The sequence below is a fragment of the Cydia pomonella genome, chromosome 17, assembly GCF_033807575.1.
Source record: "Cydia pomonella isolate Wapato2018A chromosome 17, ilCydPomo1, whole genome shotgun sequence".
In the NCBI taxonomy this organism is placed as follows: Eukaryota; Metazoa; Arthropoda; class Insecta; order Lepidoptera; family Tortricidae; genus Cydia; species Cydia pomonella.
In genome coordinates, this window is record NC_084719.1 from 4,376,329 (window position 1) to 4,399,642 (window position 23,314).

The following is a 23,314-nucleotide window of genomic DNA, read 5'->3' on the forward strand; positions in this document are numbered from 1 at the left end:
GTCATTATTTCATAGAACGTCAAACGTTTAAAAATGCCTGGGCTATAAAATTCGCTGCGAACTTATCTTGGTCTGACTTTATTTCTTTTTTATTTTCGGCTACATACTTAAGCGTAAAAGGGGGACCTAGGGGGAGGGGGAGGGGGGGAGGGGGAGGGAGGGTAGGGGGGGGGGGGACAATTTTCGCTTTAGCCAACATATCTCAGCAAAATCCCTAACATCGTTATGAACTTTATAATTATGTGTCGCTTAATTCATACTCTACTAAAAACAACCATCAAAATGAATAAAGTTTTTTTAAGGTTTTTGAGTAAACCAAAACTACCTTACACTTGCTTACACCGAGGCAAGGAATTATACCACGCGCTGGATTTTCGAACTGGACTTATGTACTTACAGTATTGATTAATAATGATTATACTTAAACTAAAATGATAATATATTTAGAAGACAATCCAGTACTAAAACTCTTAGTAGAGTGCGATATAAACAAGTTATCAACTCAAGCGCGCAGGTAAGTGAACCATAACCGCCGGATTTACATTTTACGACGCGGCTCACATACTTGGATGCGGCTGTCTTGGGAATGTCTCTAGAAAATATTCTCGTTGTCGCATCGAAATTTTGATGCAAGTTTTAAACATCGGTATTTTGAGAACTTAATATGGTTCTCTAAAAGTAATTTTAAACAATTCCTGGAGAGCCTACCGCGAACACCGAAGTTCGCATATTGCGGTGGGCATCTTTCTGTGTCAACGTGATCGTCCATAAATCGCAAGTCAGACTCCAAGTATTGCTGTCACCTTTGGGCACCTGGATGCCAGCTTGGGCCCTTCGACTCAGTCCAAAAGGCGTGCTGTACGAATTGTCGACGATCCTAAACTCACAAGCGGTATTGAACCTTGAAGTCCAAGGAGAGACTTTGCCTCCTTATGTGTGTCCTACCGCTTGTACAATGGGCTGTGCTCTGAAGAATTAGTTGACATAATGTCCACGGCTACTTTCTATAACCGCACTCCCGCCGTCGGCAGGGTGTTCATCCTCACACCCTAAAACCTAAATGGTCGCGCACTGTGCGGTTTAAGAGGAACTTCCTCTTCCTGTCGAGGTTTTGCCGAGGGTCTACAGTATTAGGTTCTTCAAAAAAGGAGTGTACAGATTTTTAAAAGGTTGGCAACGCGCATGTATGCACCTTTGGAGTTGCAGGCGTCCATAGGCTACGGTGACTGCTAGTCAGGCGGGCCGTATGCTTATTGCCACCGTCGTGGTAAAAGAAATACAAAAAGAGAATACATTTTTCCACTTCTAAATATCTTTTTAATATGTTGATATGGACACAATGAAAAACTAGGGTAGGTAACGTGACGAGAAGTAGCGTAGGACAAGACCGAGAAAAGTGGCGCTTGTCTTGTGTCGGAGGCCAAGTCTCATTTTGGGCATTTTGGGTCGCTGCGCCAACAGAGTAGAGTAGTAGTAGTAGGTATTTTGTTTAAACCATTTGCAGTATCTAACAGTAAGTGGTAAATCAGTGAAATATAAAAAATACTCCAAATTTTCTCTTAATTCGTGCTGTTGCTATAAATCTGTAAAATCACTCAAAGTCTCGAAGGCTTGAGATTGCGCATCCTTTAGTAGGTTAGGACCTAGTACCTCTACCTATTATGTAAATCCCATTTTGATATTAAACGCAGACTTTTCTCCCGGGAGTCCACGTCCCACGAGACGACGGTTTAATTAAATAAAGTGAACAAAGTAACATACTTAATAGCGCCATTATAGTACTTACTATAGACCGAATTATAGTTTAATCACTTTGATAATTTAGATTGCATCAGATAACAAGTTGAAATTTCATTAAGTTCATAGTTTAGTGGTGTTAGTTGGTTAGTGAAAATGACTTCTGACATACGAAATAAGTAGGTGGGTATTGTGAAAGGGTACGGACTAGCTGAGGTGGGGAATGTAGACGCTCCAGGTAGATTCTAATATTATTATATAGTTTTTCTTCATAAACGAAATACAATAATGTCGACTAACACAGATGCTTGGAACTTTCAGAATGAAAACGCCTGCAGATCTTTATTCCTTCAGCAGGGCGATAGTTCTGAATTCAAATAATCGTTGCCAGTTATCTATCAAGTGACTGTGAAGGTTTCCAACCTATATATATCTCTAAGCATTTTACTCTCTTTGTCTTTACTTTTACGATACCTATCAAAGATAAAAAACCGGCCTAGAGTATATCATGCCACGCTTTTTTAGGGTTCCGTAAAAACCCGTCCATCACAATAAGCTGACTTGAACGGGGGCTCTTATAGTCAGACCAAGATAAGTTGGCAGCGATTTTAATAGCCCAGCTTTTGCAAGTGTCAAGTAAACGTCATAATTTCATAGATGTTTGACGTTTAAAATAACAGTTGCCCTGTCTGGGCTGCCAAAATAGCTGCTAACTTATCTTGGTCTCACTCTAGTAAGTATCATATTGTAGGAAAGGGGAATACCTTCGCAGCGCTTTGTACGTCTTTTTACTAAGAAGGGAACACTTTTGTGATAACTCAAAAACAAGTGAACTGATCATATTCGCTATAATTTACGTTGAATGTCTGTATTTCTAGCTCTTCTTTCAGGACTTTTTCTTATTTTTTACCCATATAAATATTTCTCAGAGTTGTTTTTCTTTTGATGTCATTATTTCCCAAAATACAGTTTTTAAATAAAAATTGTTGTTGAAGACCTATTCAATGACTCCCCACCACATAGGGTTGAAGCGAAAAAAAAATATCTCCGCTTTACGTATAGGGGAGGTACCCTAAAAAAATATCTTGTTTTGGTTTTTATTTTACCGCTTTGCGACATGATTGATTTATACTTATTATATTCATGCCAAATTGCAGCTTTTTAACACTAATGATCATGGAGCAAAGCCCCGGACAGACGGACATGGCGAATCTATAAAGGGTACTTAGTAAACAACGGAACCCTAAAAAAAGGGTTATTATACGGCCCACCTCACTGTACTCAGAAGGTTTCCGAAGAAACGTCCCTTATACCTTCGAAGGAACCTTCCTGGATTTAGTAACTGACGAGAGGGATACCACCAACCACCATGCGTAAATATAGTAATAACTCCCAACCCAGGACCTAAATAAAATTGGGAGTGCCATATAATAGTGAAGAGTGACCTTTTTTACCATGATGAATAAAATGATGTTGCAAGCGCCATCTGTTGGTCATCACAGCTAACCTAACATTTATAAGTGATTACAAATTACAATTTACAATCAAACAATAGAGTCTCTAACAAGAGTCACATATTTTCTATTAGGTATTATTTAGTATGGTTTTAAGTGTCACGGAAGTATAATTTATATGATTATTGATTTAATCATTATATTTCATAGTAATGAGCATTCATGAGCGTGATATTTTATTTGTTACTGGCAACAATTTTCATTCTGACTCTGACAGACAGCCAGCCTGCTTTCCGTCAGCGTATTTATTGTTGCAAATAATCCGTGGCTCTTGAAAATAACTTTATATTCCTTCAGAATTACATCCAAATTAACATTTGATTACTAAAATGTTAAATAAATTTCTTCCGTCATAGTGGTGACTTGTGAAAGAAATGGTCGGACTCCATTGCTGTGCGGACAATGTCGATTTATGGATCTGTATACAACAGGACAAAACGAAAGTGAATAAATAGTTTAGCGTGTGGATTTCGGTGTTAATTGTTCCTAGTTACCAAGGTTTTTGTAGTTAAAATGGCACAAACTGTGCGTCGGGCGATTGAAGGGAGGTATCCCTCCTGCTATATTCCGAAAAGACTAAAAGAACGCAAAGCAAAAGCTGGAATGCTGAGGTAAATTAATTAAATAATAACTTACTGCCATTGAATTGACCGCAACTTTTATAAAATATATATACTTTTTAATTTACTATGATTCTATTTAGGCCAAGGAATTTACAATGTAGCCAATTTTATGTTTATTTGTTCTTGACACTCACGCATTAATTTCGTGGTGTTTTATCTTGCGTTTGACCTAAAAAATGTTCAGAGAATGTAGGTTTTTAGTTGCTATTCGTGAACTCACCAAATTGTTTGTACAGGTCATTACTCTGCCTGTTTATTTGTTTAGTTAGTAATTTCTAATGAATTAAACTAGGACAAGATTAGATACTGAACCACCTGAAAAACTTTGTTTATTCTATAAACGTAATATATTAATTTTACTTAATGTTATGGAAAATTAAGCTTTCAGTACACAATAAATATAATATAGACATAGAATCTGCAGTATTTTTAGAAATAAAACATATACTTATCCTGGATACATGAAATCAGTATCAAGATGTATAAGACTGACAATTAATGGTAAATAAATAAATTCAAAGATGGCTGACTGATGGTTTTATGGCTTCATCAAATAGACAAGTGTTTTTTTTTAATATGTATTTTCCTGTTTTATACAATTTTAGAATGTTTTAATATAGAATATTTTTATACTTGCAGGGTAAGCCGCCCTGACAAACCAGAAGATTTTGTGTGCTACTCGGACAGTGACAGTGAGGAAGAGACTCCGTTCCAGCAGCACCGCATACTCACTACCTCATACAACTTTGTGGACTATGTCCGCTCTAGAGAAATACAAGCCCCGGAGGTAAGAAATTTATTTCCTGCATACTAGGTGTATGATACACATAATATGTCATTTCATGCTAATACCTAAGACTAGTTTTCATACATTTTATATCACCGTAAGTCCCCACTTCAATTCAGAAGACATGTTGAATTTGTTTTGGTTAATTTGACAAGGCTTAAAAATTTGTTTGCAAGTCCCTTGCCTTTTGCCTGTTTATTTTTAGGGAATACCTAAGAAGCATTTAACGCGCTTTATCTACTAATGTAGGTAATTGAAGCATTTCTTAGGATGTTATAGATCACCTGAAATAGTTCAGCCCAATATTTGGTTTGGTAAGAATTTAACCGAACATTTGGCAGAATATTCATATTCGGTAAACTTCATATGCACTCACATGCTTTTGGTAGCTGTAGCTACTAGCTGTCACCCTTATTTTATCATAATAATAGAAGTCACTGAAAAATATCAATCATTTGGCCCATCTTGATTCCAAATGTTGTAAGACTGTTCCTGCAGCCAGCAGAGGTACATAGTAGCGTCAAAATTTATTTTGATGAATAAGGTCTTTATTTAACTCCTCTAATACCTTCTTTCGAAAAGGGCTATGTAAAAATATCTCGACATTACAATGTTACACATCTTCACATCATTTTATCAATTATTATTATTTTTTTTTTTTTTTATGGACGAAGTTTGTTGCGGATTCTGTTTTGTATCTATGCTTTTGACGAAGCCTGCGCTGTGGATGATATCTCTACTAATCTAAAAATAAGAGTTTGTAATTAAATTGTTTTATCAAAATATTTATTGAAGTGACATTGTTGTGAGTTTATAGCTATGCATTTTTATTTTTTATCAGCATTATCTAATCTTGGTGCATGAACTTGCAGATGCCCTTGACACTTCGTCCGAAAATAAAGAATTCACGGAAATGTTGTTGAAATGACTTTGCGAAAAATTTGGGGTTTTACAAATGAAAGATTTTTTTTTGTTTATTTTTACTTTATTATTCCGCAGAGTACATAGTATTGTTTTGAAATTTTATTCAGTAGACCCCTTCGGAGTAAAAACCTCCTCCACCTGTTTCCATCTGACTTTGTCTAGTTAGTCGTTCTTCTATTTCGTTCTGCCACCTGGCTGGTGGATGTGTATTTCTATGGAGATACAAGTTACAATCTGGGGCCTACTGATTCTCAGTGATTTTGTATGTAAAGTCACTAATAGTATTAGCTTGTATTTTATTATGCAATTGGCCCCCAGCCCCTTATTTTACGGCTTTAGGCTAGGTATGGCCTTTCTAATAAAACTGAGTCCTTTGTCTCATATTTGATATGGTGAATGTAATTATGTTACTTCATCACAGAATAATAAAATAATATAGTGTCTAAATGTGCCAAAAACTTTGGCTTTGTACTTTTTTTACTAATGAAAACCGTGTACTTACCTTATTCTACGTTCTTAAACCACCCCATGTACCAGATTTTCTAGGAGTTATTTGATGAAATCTACAATATAACATTCTAGCCATAGTAGTCAAATCATAAGTACATTTTTATTTATTTCTTTTAACAACAAAATTACACAGCATTACAGTATGTACTAATGCATTGCGAAATTTAGGACAGAAAGTATACAAATGCATACACATCAGGTACAGAATACAATCTGGGACTAGGTAGGTCAATATTATTTTTAAGTTCTATATCCGTACTCAAATAGAAGGGTATTGATCATTAAATTGTGTTATACATGAAGAATAAAATAACAAAACACAAGAGAACCTTAATAACTAACTGAGGACGGACGGTTATCCATTGCCTGACAATGGTTTTTGCATTGCTCACAAAGGAGAATGGGCAATTTGTCCCATGGATGTATACTGTTGAGACATATCTCGTTTGAAAGGGTTTACTCTTAGCATTATTTTATTGTATGACACCAACTTTGGATAACGTGCAGGGACTGAGCAATTAAAAAAAAAGAGTGGCGAATATAAACTGTTGTTTTACAAAGTACTTGTTACGTAGCCGGTTGTTAGGTGTTTTGTATGAAAGAATATGAGAAATTCTAGATTTCTGTTTACCACTACTTACGTTTAAGTACGTACAGGGCTGGAATTAGTTGATATAACATATGCTTAAATTAAAAATACTGCTATTAAACACTGAAACTTGCTTGTATACTCAAGCCATATATATCATTTAAAAGACATTTTTATAAGGTATTTTAATATATATATACTTGCACTCAAATGCTTGCAGGGGCGGTAATAAAACGAGTTTTTTCGTTAATTAATTGTGGTAAATGCCGCTTTGTTTGTTCTACCTGGCACTAGATGGAGCCTTGGTAGCAGTTTGGGTAATTTTTACTATTGGTATATACAATTGAGTCATATCCTATTTGGAAGGTCTTCAATTAAGCATTAATTACTTATATGACACCAAAGACCGAAAGTGTCCAGGGAAGATGATATTAATAATTTTGATCATGCGCTGCGGCGTAAACTGGAACTAAAAAATGTCATTCATATAGAGTTACTTTTGTAACCATTTACATCACTTTGCATGCCTGAAATATAATGAAAAAGTAATTTATATATTTTTTTAAATTATTACTACTCAATAAATGGCACTAAACTACTTAATTATGATTTTTCAAATCCTCTCTAGTACTGACATCTTGCGTGCAATAGGAGAACCGAATGAGCGGCAAATGCTGGATCCGTATAGTCGCTTATAAACGCTAAAAATGTCACCGAAGAATAAGTTTGTTTAATTCGGAACTTTGACAATAAAACGAGTGGTTACCTTGAACTAGTAAGTTTCGTCTATTTATCTCTCTTGCTCTTACATATTCGAGTGATAAAGGTAGAAAAAGCATTACATTTTTTAAAGTTCGCGTTATGTCCCGCTAGAAACGTTATATAAACTTATTATTAAACATGAAATAAGATTCCTAAGCAATAAGTAGGTAAGTAAATGTATTTATGGAGTAGTTGGAGTACCATAATTAGCAGCAAGAAAATAAATCTAAGTTTATATGTTACGATAAAATAAATCGTATAAAGGTACTATGTACATACTTGTTTTGTCTCTCTGCAGGAAAATTGTGTAAAAGTGAAACATTTGAGATTGCGTCGCGGTTCAAAGCAACGTTTCCTTCGTTTGCCATATGAAGCAGGATTAAATTGTGTAGTTTTAAGTTCTCATGTAAGTGAATTGTCAAATTCTTAGTGAGAATAAAGAATCTTAAACCTAAAATTAACGCAGTGAATACAATAAAAGCATCAGCGACTCTTAACTGCTTGCCAAGCTAAGATAGTAGCTGTATTTCGTTCCATTATATATACATATGAAATAAAAACTTTTGAATACATTTAACACCTTTATTTCATATAAATTGAAAAATAACTGACGGCATACATTTTCTTCACGGTCGCACAAATATTAGCAGGATGAGTCGACAAGTTAATTTAAAGCAAGCATTGGTGAATAGGTGCATCCAGATCCAGATAAGAGAATGCATGGTTATTGCGCCAATCTCGGATCATTTGCGATTGGTTTGCTAAGGGCACCGCTAGCTGGTGCGGATGCACAGAGCACTTATACATACTTTATTAAATAAAAACTTTTGAATACATTTAACATCTTTATTTCATATAAATTGAAAAATAAGTGACGGCATAGATTTTCTTCACGGTCGCACAAATATTATCAGGACGAGTCGACAAGTTACTTTAAAGCAAGCATTTTGGTGAATAGGTGCATCCAGATCCAGATAAGGGAATGCATGGTTATTGCGCCAATCTCGGACCATTTGCGATTAGTTTGCTAGCTGAAGCGGGTTAACGAAAAACAGTAACTGGCGACGCTAGCTGGCGCAGACGCGTGCGACGAATTTTACCTACAAAGGCACCCGCGCACGTGCACCCGCTCCGTGCAGTCGCGCCAGCTAGCAAACGCCCTTAACCTTTTGAACGCCAAGAATACCTTAAGGCGTCGTAACTAGCTATGCTCAAAGCGTCATAAATACATTATAGCTGATATAGCCGCTGTCAGAGTAACCTTCACACTTTCAAGTAAGGTTTAGGGCATAGGGCGTCCGCAACGTCGCGCGTGTGCATGGAGCGGGCGTGCGGCTTAGAGCTCGTTCCCACTATGTCGGATGTCGTGGCGATTTTTAATCGTGTGTCGTTGCCGCTGTTCTCACTATGTCGGATGTCGGATCCGGATTTCAATCGGGTATCGGCGGTACTGTTCCCACTAGTCGTTTGTCGTGCACGATCGCAGCTGGCGTGTATTTTTCGAGTGGGTAGCGAGGCTTAGTACAAGATGAACGTCGACGAAATGTTTGTGGTTTTGTATTATTTGCGAAAGAAACGATTAGAGGCAGTTAAAAAAGGAGATATTGGGTACACCCAATTCTCAGGGAAAGATTTACCTTATGAATATTTCAGAATTTGATAGCTGAATTAAGAAGCGATCGCAACGACGCGGCAGCGACGCGCGGGTGTGTGAGGGGGTGCCGCGCGGGCGGCGCGGGCGAAATCGTTCCGACATCCGACAAAATGTGAACAGCGCTATATTCACTCGTACGCGAGCGAGACACGACACGATTTTTTTCCGGGCTGGGAGGGCTGGCAAAACGCACGACATTTTATGTCGTATCCGACACAAAATCGTTGTCGGACGAGTGTGAACAGCTTCATATAAAATGTTCTGCCAGTGGAACGTACGATTAAAAATCGCCACGACATCCGACATAGTGGGAACGAGCTCTTACAGTATGAGCAACGCTAACTGGCGCGGACGCGTGCGACTGATTTTACTTACAAAGGCACCTGCGCGTGTTTGCCCGCTCCGTGCACTAGCGCCAGCTAGCAAACGCCCTTAACCTTTTGAACGTCAAGAACACCTAAAGGCGCCGTCACTAGACATGATTTAAGGGCCATGAACACATTAATGATTATAGCTGTTATAATTGCTGTCAAAGTCCCTAATGTAATACTCATGCACTTTCAAGCTCACTTGCGCCCGTGACCTTGGCATGTGAGTAACGTTTTTGTTATGGCGTTCAAAGGGTAAAATATCAATGTCGTAATGCGTCGCTAGCGCGTTATTTTCGAATCGCACCCGTGCTCCCGTGTTGGACTGCACACGCGGTGTACACTTCTTGTTATTGTAACCGTTTGTGCGCCTAGATAACACAAGTACACATACACAACTCGCAAAATGCTCGCGTGCTCTTGTTTATATGTAAAGTACGTCTTCTAGGGCCGTGGATTGGACCCACGCGACCGGCGGGGCGGTGAGCGGCATACATTGGTCGCAATGCAAGCTGTAAAGCTAGTGCAGTGCATGAGGGACGCGCGGCTTTCTCTCACCACATCTTTAGGTGTTCTTGCCGTTCCAAAGGCTAAAAGCACCTAATGAGGTGGCTTTACATTAGCTAGATGCCGGCCCACACGCCGATCCGGTGTGCAGGCTAAGGAAATCGCTATGTAGGCCAATTCGAAAGTGCAACTGACATTAAACCAATTTTAGAATAATATTGGAATGATACCAGTTAGCTGTCATTCGTGTGTTCATTTCGCACTTATACGCATGTATTTGTGCGAGCGAGACGCCCACAACTAACTGATATGATTCCAATATTACTCTAATATCGGTGTGCACGCCCCTTTTTATTCATAAGCAAGGTAAGATTGAACCACTATAGAAGGCAGCGAAGAGGCCGGCAATGGAACTGGTAGCGTTTGATGGAGTCAGTTTTCTGTCAAATGCAAGTTCAAATTGGCCTGACTGTCTCACTCGCACACCGGAGTAGCGTTTCATATAAGCGTACTTTGTTATATCCAATCGACCCGCTCTATTCAGTAGGTTTCATTATCTCGATCCATCAGTTAACCCTTTACCAGGCCAAGGGATATATTTCACCCACATCTTATATCGGTTACCGTAGTCAGGTTTTAACTCCAAACCACCTACAAAATATTTTGTCAATCCCTGAAAATAATATGTTATGATCTTCATTCACAACACGCTTCTAAATTGCGTAATATATCTTAGGCAGCCGTTTAAATTCACTTGAACGCTAATTTCAGTAAACTACGGAGAAATTCGATCACTTTTCATAATTTCTATGAAACAGAAGTACATAGGTCGAACAATTTTTAGATATTTTGTAGAATTTGAGTGTTGAACACCGCTGTACTGGCCCCATTCTTATTGCCCGTAAGGCCCGTCCTCAGATATATTATGTCAACGACACAGTCGCGATTTTAAAAAATCACATCGCTTCTGCTACCAAATTGTTGAGCATAACGTTTTCTTATCCATAGGTTCCATCTGTCCAGTAGGATCCACCATCTCGATCCACCAGATTGAAGAGATTGTTACTTAACCCTTTACCAGGCCCCGAAGAACCAGCGTGTCTTAATACGTACTTTATATTCTGTTGAAACCGTATTGAACGCCCTGTAAAAAATGTATTTATGAACGTCGGAGATCTTCCTTTAAACCAGAAATAAAAATGTGGGTTAAGGTTATCCCATCGCCTGTCTAAGTAATGAACTGTCATACTAGATGTTGTCTTATTATATTCTTGATCAGGCCAAGGGATATATTCCACCCACATCTTATATCGGTTATAATAGTCAAGGTTTAACTCCAAATCTCCTACGAAACATTATATCAATCACTGAAAAAAAATCACTTACTTACGTGAGTTTTTATGACATGACAAGACAATTTACCGGGCCATGGGAAATATAGCTCCCACACAGTTAAACTCTAATAAGGCCATGGGATAATGTCAACCCACATCCTAATTCTGGTCATACACAATAATGCATGAATATTTAGCAATGTTTCCGATTACATTAGCTTTCAACACTCAAAATCTACAAAATATCAAAAAATTGTTCGACCTATGTACTTCTGTTTCATAGAAATTATGAAAAGTGTTCGAATTTATCCGTAGTTTACTGAAATTAGCGTTCAAGTGAATTTAAACGGCTGCCAAAGATATATTACGCAATTTAGAAGCGTGTTGTGAATGAAGATCATAAAATAATATTTTCAGGGATTGACAAAATATTTTGTAGGTGGTTTGGAGTTAAAACCTGACTACGGTAACCGATATAAGATGTGGGTGAAATATATCCCTTGGCCTGGTAAAGGGTTAAATATCTCGTTTTGGGTTAGGTACACAGAAGGTACAGTATGTTTATAAATACTTACTTACTGCTATGGCGCAGCGACCCGAAGTGGATCTTGGCCTCCGACACCAAAGACCGCCATGCTTCTCTGTCCAAAACCGTTTCCATCTAGTCGACGGCGCAGAGTTCGCTAAGGTCTTTTTGCATTTCATCTCTCCAGCGGGACCTACCTAGGACGTCTAGACGGTCTTCGGCCATTTGGAACTTCAGAGTACGCCCTCCAGGCGACTCCAGGCTGCACGATCCTCACCCATCTGGACTACGTGCCTGAGTCATCGGAGTCTGGCAGCGCGAAAAATCCTAGGACTCACACGTGGAGAGGATGGAACCTGGAGACTCCACAGGAATCAGGAGATTGAAGATCTGGTGTCCGAGCCGGACGTCATTGGATGTTTATAAATATTTCTTTGAAATTCGCTGAGGTCCACCCGCCATCTAGACGCCAGATGTCAATGCCGAGTGCGACCGCCCTTAAAGCGGTGTATTATCTCTAGTCTCTCCAATATGTTCTCCTGGTGGGTCCACGGGGTTTATTTAGCGGGTCTACGTGTACCTAATTATTTTTACCATGGGCCGACCATGAACACGATTCTATTTTGAAAACGTTACCCGCGTAGCTACTTCAGTCTTAGGCTGTATATATTCTACACCACGTTCACAAAAGATTGATATTTTAGGTAAAAACTCACATTTCGCTATATTTGTCCATAGTAAATACTAATTCAAAAACTACTGTAGGGCCTAAAATCTTCTGTGATAGTAATGTAGAAATAAATACTGTTGACAGGCGGTCAACGGTATTTAGTACAATAATTACACTGAAACAATTCGTATAGAATACAGAACCTATGAATAATATATATCTAGAGAATCTAACTTTAATGCAATACTATAATTGAACAAAAGAAATACATTAGTACGAGTAGTACGATTAACCTATATGTCTATTTTTAATAGGTTCTGTATTCTATGGCCATTAATTATGCTTTATTTTTCAACTTTCTTTGACTACACACAAGTACACATTATATTTGCTTTTTTCTTGAACTTTATCTTGCCCATGTTCGATTCTTCTTATGTCGATGCATCCTCATTATTTCCGTATGGTTTCTGAAAATACAATAACAGTTTTTGTATTGTTTTCTAATACCTATGTTTGAAGTCGGTTTCCTATTTTTAAGAGAAGTTTTTTTTTCATGTAAGTACCGTCAAGTGGGGTAAATTAGAGCAGATGGGATACCTATCGACAATTATGTCAATAAACAGTTTTACGTTCCATCAAGAATTGAGAGGTTGCCTCAATTCCTCATGGAACCCATGATGTAAGCTAGACCTTTACACAAATATTCCTTAAACCTCGTTAAGCAAGTAGCTTCTTTACAAACATAACAAAGAAGACAAATCGTCTAGCGTGAAATACGCATCGTTAAAGAGTTATTTTCTGGTCCTGATCAGAAGTTCCACTTCTTCAAATAGCACTTTTTTGAATGGCAATGCCTGGTCTGTTGATGAAACTAAAAAACGCCTATAAGATTTGGGGAGTTCCCTTAATTCCTCGTGGTTTTGTCAAAAATAGGACCATCTTGGAACTATATACCCACTTTCAAACGATAACTAATTTTCAACATTGGTTCAGAAAGTTTTTGAAGTCGGTTAAAAAGTAGTATCTTTACAATACTTTCCTTTTACTAAGAAGGGATGACTACTACAATTTGCTTACTAAGTAAGTTCTTACTTACTATTAGTATCAGATTGGAGTCGGCTCGAGAGTCGATAAAATGGGCGTCGCTACCCTTTCCGGGTGGGGGGGATTTCACCGCATGAAAAAGAGACACATATAGTGAGTTCTTACTGTTCTACCAAACTACATATATAAAGTAGTCGTACTTTTTGAGCCAAATTAGTTTAATTCTACAGGTGCGACGTAATGGCCTGAAGCCCGCTCTTAGCATACCTAGTTATACTATTTGATGGATATTGGTGTCAATTTATAATACGTTTAATTATTCATTGTCTTTACCTAATTATCTTTACCTTTTGCCGACCCTTTTGCCTATGAAGTATGAAGCCGATGGTCCCGAGTTTGAATCGCGTAAGGGCATTTCTTTGTGTGATGAATACAGATATTTGTTCCAAAGGCATGCGTGTTTTCTATGTATATACGTAAATATATATTTATCTAAATAAGTATGTTTAACGTCGCCTAGTACCCATAGTACAAGCTTTTATTAGTTTGGGGCCAATCTGTGTAAGATTGTCCCTACCTATTTATTTATTTATTAACTAACGTAACCTACATTAGGTAATGAAAGCATTTTATTTTTGTAAGGGTAACAGTTTTGTTGGGATATAAAATGGTTAATGATAAAAACTAATACTTTTACCAGCATTTTAACTTTATATTCATGTATTCGAAACCTATACATTTATGACAATAACTTTTGCAAGACGATAAGATTTTTTATTCACAATAACTTGTCCGTATTCGAACTGTCTGGCTACCCGGCTGGCCGTGGCTGTGTACCCGGATTTTATACTCTGAAACTGGAACTAGTGACAGATAAGAGTCGATTGATGTTTTTTTTAAAGACACTTATACTTAAATAGAATTACTTACCTATGTTTAATTAAAAGAAAGACTACTTATACATAATAATCCTTACAGTTTTAACCTATTTAACCTACCTACCTACCTACTTTTAGTAATAGTATCAGTTCGGTTCATTTAGTAGAAATACCTGTTCTAAGAATAATGAAAAAGAAAGAAGAGTAATAAAAATAAAGAATCTGGAAGTCGTTGAGGTGTTCCGTTCTTCATCAGCAATTCTACTTCAACAAATGTCACTTTATTGAGTAAAAATGCTTGTAATATTGATGAAAATCCTAAAATGACTATATGTATGCCTATCCTATACAATATGAGAAGCTCCTTCGGTTTCTCGTAGAACCTATCATCAGAACTGGACCTTGACACAAATGTTCCTTAAAAGCCTTACATGCTATAAACGAAATAAAATAAAAAACACGCCTAAGGTAAAATACTTGTCGTTGAAGAGTTCCATTTTGCTCAATATCAGCAGTTTCACTTCATCAAATGTCACTCGTCAAATAAAAAAAACTTGATATGTTGACGAAAATCCTCAATTCCTCCCAATTGTGAATTCAAATCGATTTAAAATCCTCAATTCCTCATTGAATCCATCATCATAACTGGACCTTGACACAAATGTTTCCTAAGAACCTAGCTTGCTACAAACTTAACAAAGAATAAGAAAAGCGCGCGTTGAAGAGTTCCGTTCTGGTCAATATCACTAACTTGTTTAAATAAAAATGCTTGATATGTTGACGAGAATCCAAACATTACTGTATGTATTGTATGCCTATAAGATTTGAGGAATTTCTTCGATTTCTCATGGAACCCATCCTCAGAACTAGACCTTATGACACAAATGTCTTCAAGAACTTTACTTGCTACAAAATAAACAAATAAAACATATCGCGCGCGAATTGGCGAGTTCCATTTTGGCCAGCATCAGCTGTTGCATTTCGTCAAATGTCACTTTTTAATAAAAATGCTTGATATGTAAATAAAAATCCAGAAATTATAAGATGTCAGGAATTCCCTCGATTATTTATGAAACCCATCATCAGAACTGAACATTGATATAAATACACCTTAAGAACGTTACTCGCTACAAGCTTAATAAAGAATACAAAACGCGTGCGTTAAAAAGTTCCGTTCTGGACAACATCAGCAGTTCCACTTGATCAAATATAACTTTTTTTTAATAAAACACCTAGAGATATTGATGAAAAAAAAAAAACTATATGTATTTCTATAAGGTTTGAGGTGTCCATCATCAGACCTAGACACTAGACACTGGTGTCTAGCACAGATATTTCTTAAGAACCTTACTTTCTACAAACTTAAAAGTTCCGAGGAATTGTTCGGATTAATCTCTGCCGCCTCTTTCCGTCACCGCTTTACGCTACATCATTTATATCTTCACCACTTAGATGGTTGGCAATCCTCAACTGTGTATTTCTCTAGAAACTTCCTGCCTCATACAGCTAAACTATGAAATGATCTGTCGCATGCGGTATTTCCGGCCCAATACGATCTTTCAAACTTTAAGGAGAGAGCGTGTTCCTATCTTAAATGCCGGCACCGCACTTACAATCCCTATGGTGTAACAGATGTCCATGGCCAGCGGTAATTGCTTACCATCAGTTGATTCGTCTGCTAGTTTGCCTCTTATATCACAACAAACAAAAAAAGAAAAAATCTCACGCGTTGAAGAGTTCCGTTTTAGTCAACATCACTAGTTCCACTTCATCAAATGCCACTAATGTGAATAAAAAAAGCTAAAGATATTGATGAAAATCCAAAATGACTATATGCCTATAAGAATTGAGGAGAATGAGGAGTTCCCTCGCTTTCTCATGAAACACATCATCAGAACTGTACTTCGACAAAAATGTTTCTTGAGAATCTTACTCGCTACAAACTTAACAACAAAGAAAAATTGCGCGCGTTGGAGTTCCGTTTTGGTCAACATCAGTAGTTCCACATCATCAAATGTCACTTTTGTGAATAAGACTTGATAATATGTTGATGAAAATCCAATAAGTACTATATATATATATATATACCTATAACATTTAAGAAATTCCCTCGATTCTTCATGGGACCCATCATCAGGCCTTTACCTTGACACGAATGTTCCTAAAAACCTTAGTACTTAAAACTTACTTGCTACAATCTTAACTAATAAAACAAATCGCGCGCGAGTTGGCGAGTTCCATTCTGGTCAACATCAGCTGTTACACTTAGTCAAATGACAATTTTTTAATAAAAATGCTTGATATGTAAATAAAATCCCAGAAATTATTACATGTATGCCTATAAGATTTTAGGAATTCCCTCGATTCTTCATGAAACCCATCATCAGAACTGTACTTTGACAAAAATGTTTCTTAAGAACCTTACTTGCTACAAACTTAACGAAGAAAAATTGCACGCGTTGGAGTTCCGTTCAGTAGTTCCACATCATCATATGTCACTTTTGTGAATAAAAGTTGATAATATGTTGATTAAAATCCAATAAGTACTACATTTATGCCTATAGCATTTAAGAAATTCCCTCGATTCTTCATGGGACCCATCATCAGACCTTTACCTTGACACAAATGTTCCTAGAAACCTTAATACTTAAAACTTACTTGCTACAAACTTAACTAATAAAACAAATCGCGCGCGAGTTGGTGAGTTCCATTCTGGTCAACATCAGCTGTTACTTTTAGTCAAATGACACTTTTTTAATAATAATGCTTGATATGTAAATAAAATCCCAGAAATTATTACATGTATGCCTAAAAGATTTTAGGAATTCCCTCGATTCTTCATGAAACCCATCATCAGAACTGGACATTGATGTATTAAGTACACCTTAAGAACCTTACTCACTACAAGCTTAATAAAGAATACAAAACGTGTGCGTTGAAAAGTTCCGTTCTGGAACATATCAGCAGTTCCACTTGATTAAATGTAGCTTTTTTTTAATAAAACGGACAAAGATATTGATGTAAATCCAAAAAAAAACTATATGTATTTCTATAAGGTTTGAGGTATCTATCAGACCTGGATCTAGACACAGATGTTTCTTAACAACCTTACTTTCTACAAACTTATCAGGACAAATCTATTACGGCGAGTGTTCCATCGAATTGCTCGGATTAATCCTTGCCGCCTCTTTTCGTCATCGCTCTACGCTACAACATTTTTATTTTCACCACTTAGATGGTTGGCAGTCCTCAACTGTGCATTTCTCTAGAAACTTCCTGCCTCATACAGCTAAACTATGAAATGATCTGTTGCCTGCGGTATTTCCGGACCAATACGACATTTAAAACTTTAAGAAAACAGCGTATTCCAATCTTAAAGGCCAGCACCGAACTTACAACCCCTATGGTTTAGCAGGTGTCCATGGGCGGCGGTAATCGCTTACCATCAGGTGTGACGTCTGCTCGTTTGCCTCTTATATCATAAAAAAAAAACAAAGAAGAAAAATCTCGCGCGTTCAAGAGTTCCGTTTTGGTCAACATCAGTAGTTCCACTTCATTAAATGCCACTAGTGGGAATGAAAAAGCTTAAGGTATTGATGAAAATCCAAAATGACTATATGCCTATAAGATTTGAGGTGTTCCCTCGCTTCCTCATGGAACCCATCGTCAGACCTTTACCTTGACACAAAGGTTCCTAAAAACCTTGGTACTTGAAACTTACTCGCTACAAACTTAACAAAGAAGACAAATCACGCGCGTGGAAGAGTTCCGTTTCTGATCAACATCAGCAGTTCCACTTCACCAAATGTACTTACTTACCACCCATTTATTTGAAACAGTACCTAGGTACTCCATTTTGATGCCGCCAGCTTGAAACTTCAATGGCCTCAGTGTCCGATGAACAACTTAAAAATGCTGAAAGTAATAACAATTATAATAAGTTGGGGAGTAGCGACCTTACACACCCGAGTGCTCCTGGGGAGTTCTGTTACCGGACATACAATAATAATAACAATAAATAAATATTATAGGGACATTCTTACACAAATTAACTGAGTCCCACGGCAAGCCGAGAAGGCTTGTTTTGTGGGTACTCATACAACGACATAATAATATATAATATACAAATACTTAAATACATAGAAAACATCCATGACTCAGGAACAAATATCTGTGCTCATCACACAAATAAATGCCCTTACCGGGATTCAAACCCAGGATCATCGACTTACTAGGCCAAACCGGTCGTGAAAAAAAGAGCAAAAAAAAAGAAAAATATGTCAAAAGAAAATGCGATTTGGAAACGTTATTCGCCACTTAATATATATCTGGTTCACAGCATTTATTTGGTGCTGATATAATGCCTGCAATATTACCCGAGTACATTAAAATATGAATAAATTATCATAAATTCAAAAGATGGTCCCTATAACAGTTCATTTTTACATGGAAAAATGGCTTTCATATAAAATGTTTGTCAGACATATTTTTGGAAGTATAGTACAATCATTAACTTAGAAATATAGGTAACATTTCACGAATAAAAATACGGTAACACATATTTTTAATTATTTTTTTAACTTATCCTACGCAAAATAGAATTGGAGAAACTGACATAGGGCCTATCATTCGACACGACACGTATAGTAAAGTATGAATCCGCTCTAAGTCCCCTTACATAGACAGTGGGAAGTAAAATAATTCTTGTTCTGAAAACAATAAAATGTAAAATGATTAGGTAGGACAATCCAAACTTCTAAGGTCGCGTAGATCAGAAGTAGATATGAATTTGTTCGACAATACGATAGGAAACTTTTCAGCATTTACATTGGCGCATTTTTTTCTGGAATACTATCTAAATTGCACTTTGTATATATGCTACATTTTTTATATAATTTGGAGCCTTTATTTTCCATGGAGTCGAACGCTATATAGCAGCTATACGAGAAAAAATAATACTTTGATCTTACCTACCCCATGAATAGTGAAGATCATCAAGGAGCATACTCTCTGAGATCAATGGAATGGAGTGCCTTTCGATTGGAGAAAATTATAGCGTATTAGAAATATACTATTTTGTAATTACAATGTTGAATATTTTAAATTGCGTGTTTTGACAATTATTGTTGACAATATTACATTCAGAGTCATTTTGACATAACTTTAGAAATCCATAAACTAGTCTATACTTTTTAAAATGATGGAGTAAGACTGACGAGATTACCGCGATGTATAAATGTTTTACGTCAAGTAGAATTTTGCTTTAGAGCGACATCTGGCGTTGGGTAGAAAAGTTAAGGCGTAATTAACTACAATTAATTAACTCATTAAATGGTTTTATTTTGGTCCCTGCAACGATTTGACCCCAGTTATATTATACGAAAAATAGCTTATAAAAATACTTTTCACATGATATACATGGCATTTGTATACACTCTTATTTCGCTGTGTATCAAGTAATTTTTAGAATGACGATTTTTTAAAACTGTTCATTGTGTCCCTTTAAATACTTTATCATTGGTGTTGATACAAAAAACATAAAGCATTTTTTATATTCTTTCGAATAAAATACGCTAAAACTTTTTATATCCCGCGTATAAGGAAATATAACTGCTTATATGCGCAACTTCTTTTTTTATATAGCTCGGTCCCTGCAAGTGGTCCAAGGTTGGTGCCATACAATAATATAATACTACGATTAAGAGCTTTAAAACGACATATGTCTCAACAGTATACATCCATGGGACACTCCCCATACAAAAGTGCCCATTGTCCTTTGCCTCCAACTACTGGCAAAAAGATCGCAGTCTGGAGCGGACTGGAGAAGTGCGTTGATGTAGTACAAAGCACGAACCAGTGGTGATTTGTGGTGATTGAACCATTATAAGATCATAAGCAATCATTATTAATTACACTATACAACAATGTATCATTAGCCCTCAAATGACGACGAACGAGATTTGCTTGTATCTCTATACAAATAACCTGTGAAGGCGTCCTTATAGCAAGCGACAAATTGCGTTATTTTACCGGCCGCAGTCACAAATTACCTTATTATATTACTAGTTTCTACGTGCGACTTGGGCCTCGAATTATCTTCATACCAACGGAGGATGGGCAGATTTATACGGACACTGGCCCATGAACCAATAAGAACAAGTGACATACCATCGAAAAATTATATACTCCATTTTTTGTATGTCGAGAGTTGACAAATCTCTGTTTAAACAATTATGACACAAATTATGAAATCTTCATGATATGCGACACAGAAACTTTTATCGAAAAAAAACTGTGTAGTTAATTAGCCACGTTTCAACTCATACTACTTTTTGCGGCGTTAATTTATTTCACACAAAGATTTGGGACTACCGGCCATACTAAAAGTTTTACCACTTAGAATAACCTATCCAGTGACATACCGCTTGCCCTTATTGGTCAAATGGGCCAATTAGCCCACCCTCCTTTCATCAAAATCTGTTCAGTGGTTAAAGCATGGAGAGGTAACAGACCGACAGTCATAGCTACTTTGGTATTTATAATATTATAGCAGGGAAATTATATCAAATTGTTAGGGTAATGCAAAACCTCAATTAATTTTGACTAATGGACCAGGAAACTAAGTAATTATCTATTTTGCAGCCTAGATCCGTGGATCCCCTCTACGCCACCCGCCACATGCTCACCCGGGATCTATTCCGAGAGACCCCTCTCAACCTGGGCAATATGAACAAGGTGTTCTGCTCACAATGGCTCTCAGACCGACAGGTTGTCTTCGGGACCAAATGCAATAAGGTGCGTGCCACTAATATTAGGGTAGTATTTGATGCACCCTCTTGTCATATGACTGAAGATATCTCAAAACAAAACATACAATCTCGAGTCAAATTTTTGCTAGAGATCTTCAATCGCCATTCTTAGGTCCTCAGCACACGGAGCGTAAGCTTAAGAGACGCGTTAGAACGAGAGCGCTACGAGCACGTACAACTTCAAACAAGTCCGCACACAAAGCGTATGAGATTTCTGTCTTTATTACGATAGGCGTAGCGTAATACAGGCGTAAAAACAAAACTTTCGACATAATTATACAATAAAAAAATCTTCATCATCTGACGAGAAAGTAGGATCGTCGATACATCCGCCGAAGACATCAGACGCCAGCGACGCCATGATTTCATTTATAAAACGATTACGCTTACGCGACGCTTGGTGCCCAGAACTCTACGCGTCTCGTACTCGTAACGTTTTTACGCTCCGTGTGCTGAGGGCCTTAGTTTCAAAATTGCGTCCCCTAATATAACAACCACTTAGAATACTATCCACGACACAGTCTAACATTGCAAAGTTCTATTCACTGTCTGACTATAATTAAGGATAAATCATACAGAATGGAGTACTCGATATGGTTATGCATTTATTGCGTATGTGTTTAACTGTTATCATCCTCATCATTTAAGAGCATGGCTTTTGTCGGTGGAGTAGACGCCAGTTTTCGCGGTCCTCGGCCAAGTTCTTTAGGTCCCTGTAAGACACGACATTTGCTTTTCCTTTTAGTTGCTGAGTGTAACTTGCTCGTGGTTTTCCTCTTCTACCTTCGATCTTACCTTCTAAAATAGTTTTAAAGAAAGTGTCGTGTCTTATCAAGTGACCTATCATCTTTCCTCGTCTCCATGGTCCTCAGTAGGTTTCTCCTGTCTCCAACAATTCGCAGCACTTCCTCGTTCGTTTTTTTCTCTGTCCAACTTATTAAGTATTATATCTATTAAAATTCATTTTTTGCAGTTGAAAGTGTACGACGTTCGCACGCGGTCTTTAGACGATATACCCACATTGAGACCGCGTGCACCTTGGGCCGGGGCCGAGCATCAAACCGGCATACACGCGCTACAGATCAACCCGTCCAGGTGAGGTATTACGGGGATATACTATGCCAATCTAGTTCTTGCTGCTCCTATCAGTTTTCAATTTCTAGAAATCCATTTGTTTTTTATAATCTTGATTCAAGAAAGCTGTATAAAAATGTTGATACACATCCGTCGAATCTTGCGCTCGCTCATATGAATAAACTTACAGCATTGAGTATTTACACTGCGGGGTTACGTAATGCATCTACCATAATGTGATTTGTAGTATTTAGTTTTAAAATATATTTTTATAATATACTAATTTAAAGGTATTTATTTATTGGCTCAGTTTTATTGGTCGATAGGTCCGTATGCGGAGTGCGGGAGATCTCCAAAACGCATGCCATTATGAGTTTCATGAGTCGTTATACCACCTTACCGCCTGCGGGGAGTCACCCGTATGCTGTATATCGACCGAACTATCGACTTATGAGTTTCACTAGTCGTTATACCACCTTACCGTCTGCGGGGAGTCACCCGCATGCTGTATATCGACCGAACTATCGACTTATGAGTTTCACTAGTCGTTATACCACCTTACCGCCTGCGGGGAGTCATCCGCATGCTGTATATCGACCGAACTATCGACTTATGAGTTTCACTAGTCGTTATACCACCTTACCGCCTGCGGGGAGGTTCCCGCATGCTGTATATCGACCCAACTATCGACTTATGAGTTTCACTAGTCGTTATACCACCTTACCGCCTGCGGGGAGTCATCCGCATGCTGTATATCGACCGAACTATCGACTTATGAGTTTCACTAGTCGTTATACCACCTTACCGCCTGCGGGGAGTCACCCGTATGCTGTATATCGACCGAACTATCGACTTATGAGTTTCACTAGTCGTTATACCACCTTACCGCCTGCGGGGAGTCACCCGTATGCTGTATATCGACCGAACTATCGACTTATGAGTTTCACTAGTCGTTATACCACCTTACCGTCTGCGGGGAGTCACCCGCATGCTGTATATCGACC

The 23,314-nt window shown here is 37.6% G+C and overlaps 1 protein-coding gene across 1 annotated transcript in view; it reads left to right on the plus strand.

Moving 5' to 3' along the window:
- Positions 1–3,407: 3,407 nt before the first annotated feature.
- The window catches only part of LOC133527256 (DDB1- and CUL4-associated factor 12 homolog), a 35,663-nt gene continuing 15,756 nt past the window's right edge, over positions 3,408–23,314 (plus strand). Inside the window, exons 1-4 of the mRNA XM_061864194.1 lie at positions 3,408–3,862; positions 4,514–4,661; positions 21,070–21,222; positions 22,210–22,331. Of these exons, the coding sequence (XP_061720178.1) occupies positions 3,765–3,862; positions 4,514–4,661; positions 21,070–21,222; positions 22,210–22,331 (521 nt within the window). The 5' untranslated portion in view covers positions 3,408–3,764. The remainder of the gene's footprint in view (positions 3,863–4,513; positions 4,662–21,069; positions 21,223–22,209; positions 22,332–23,314) is intronic.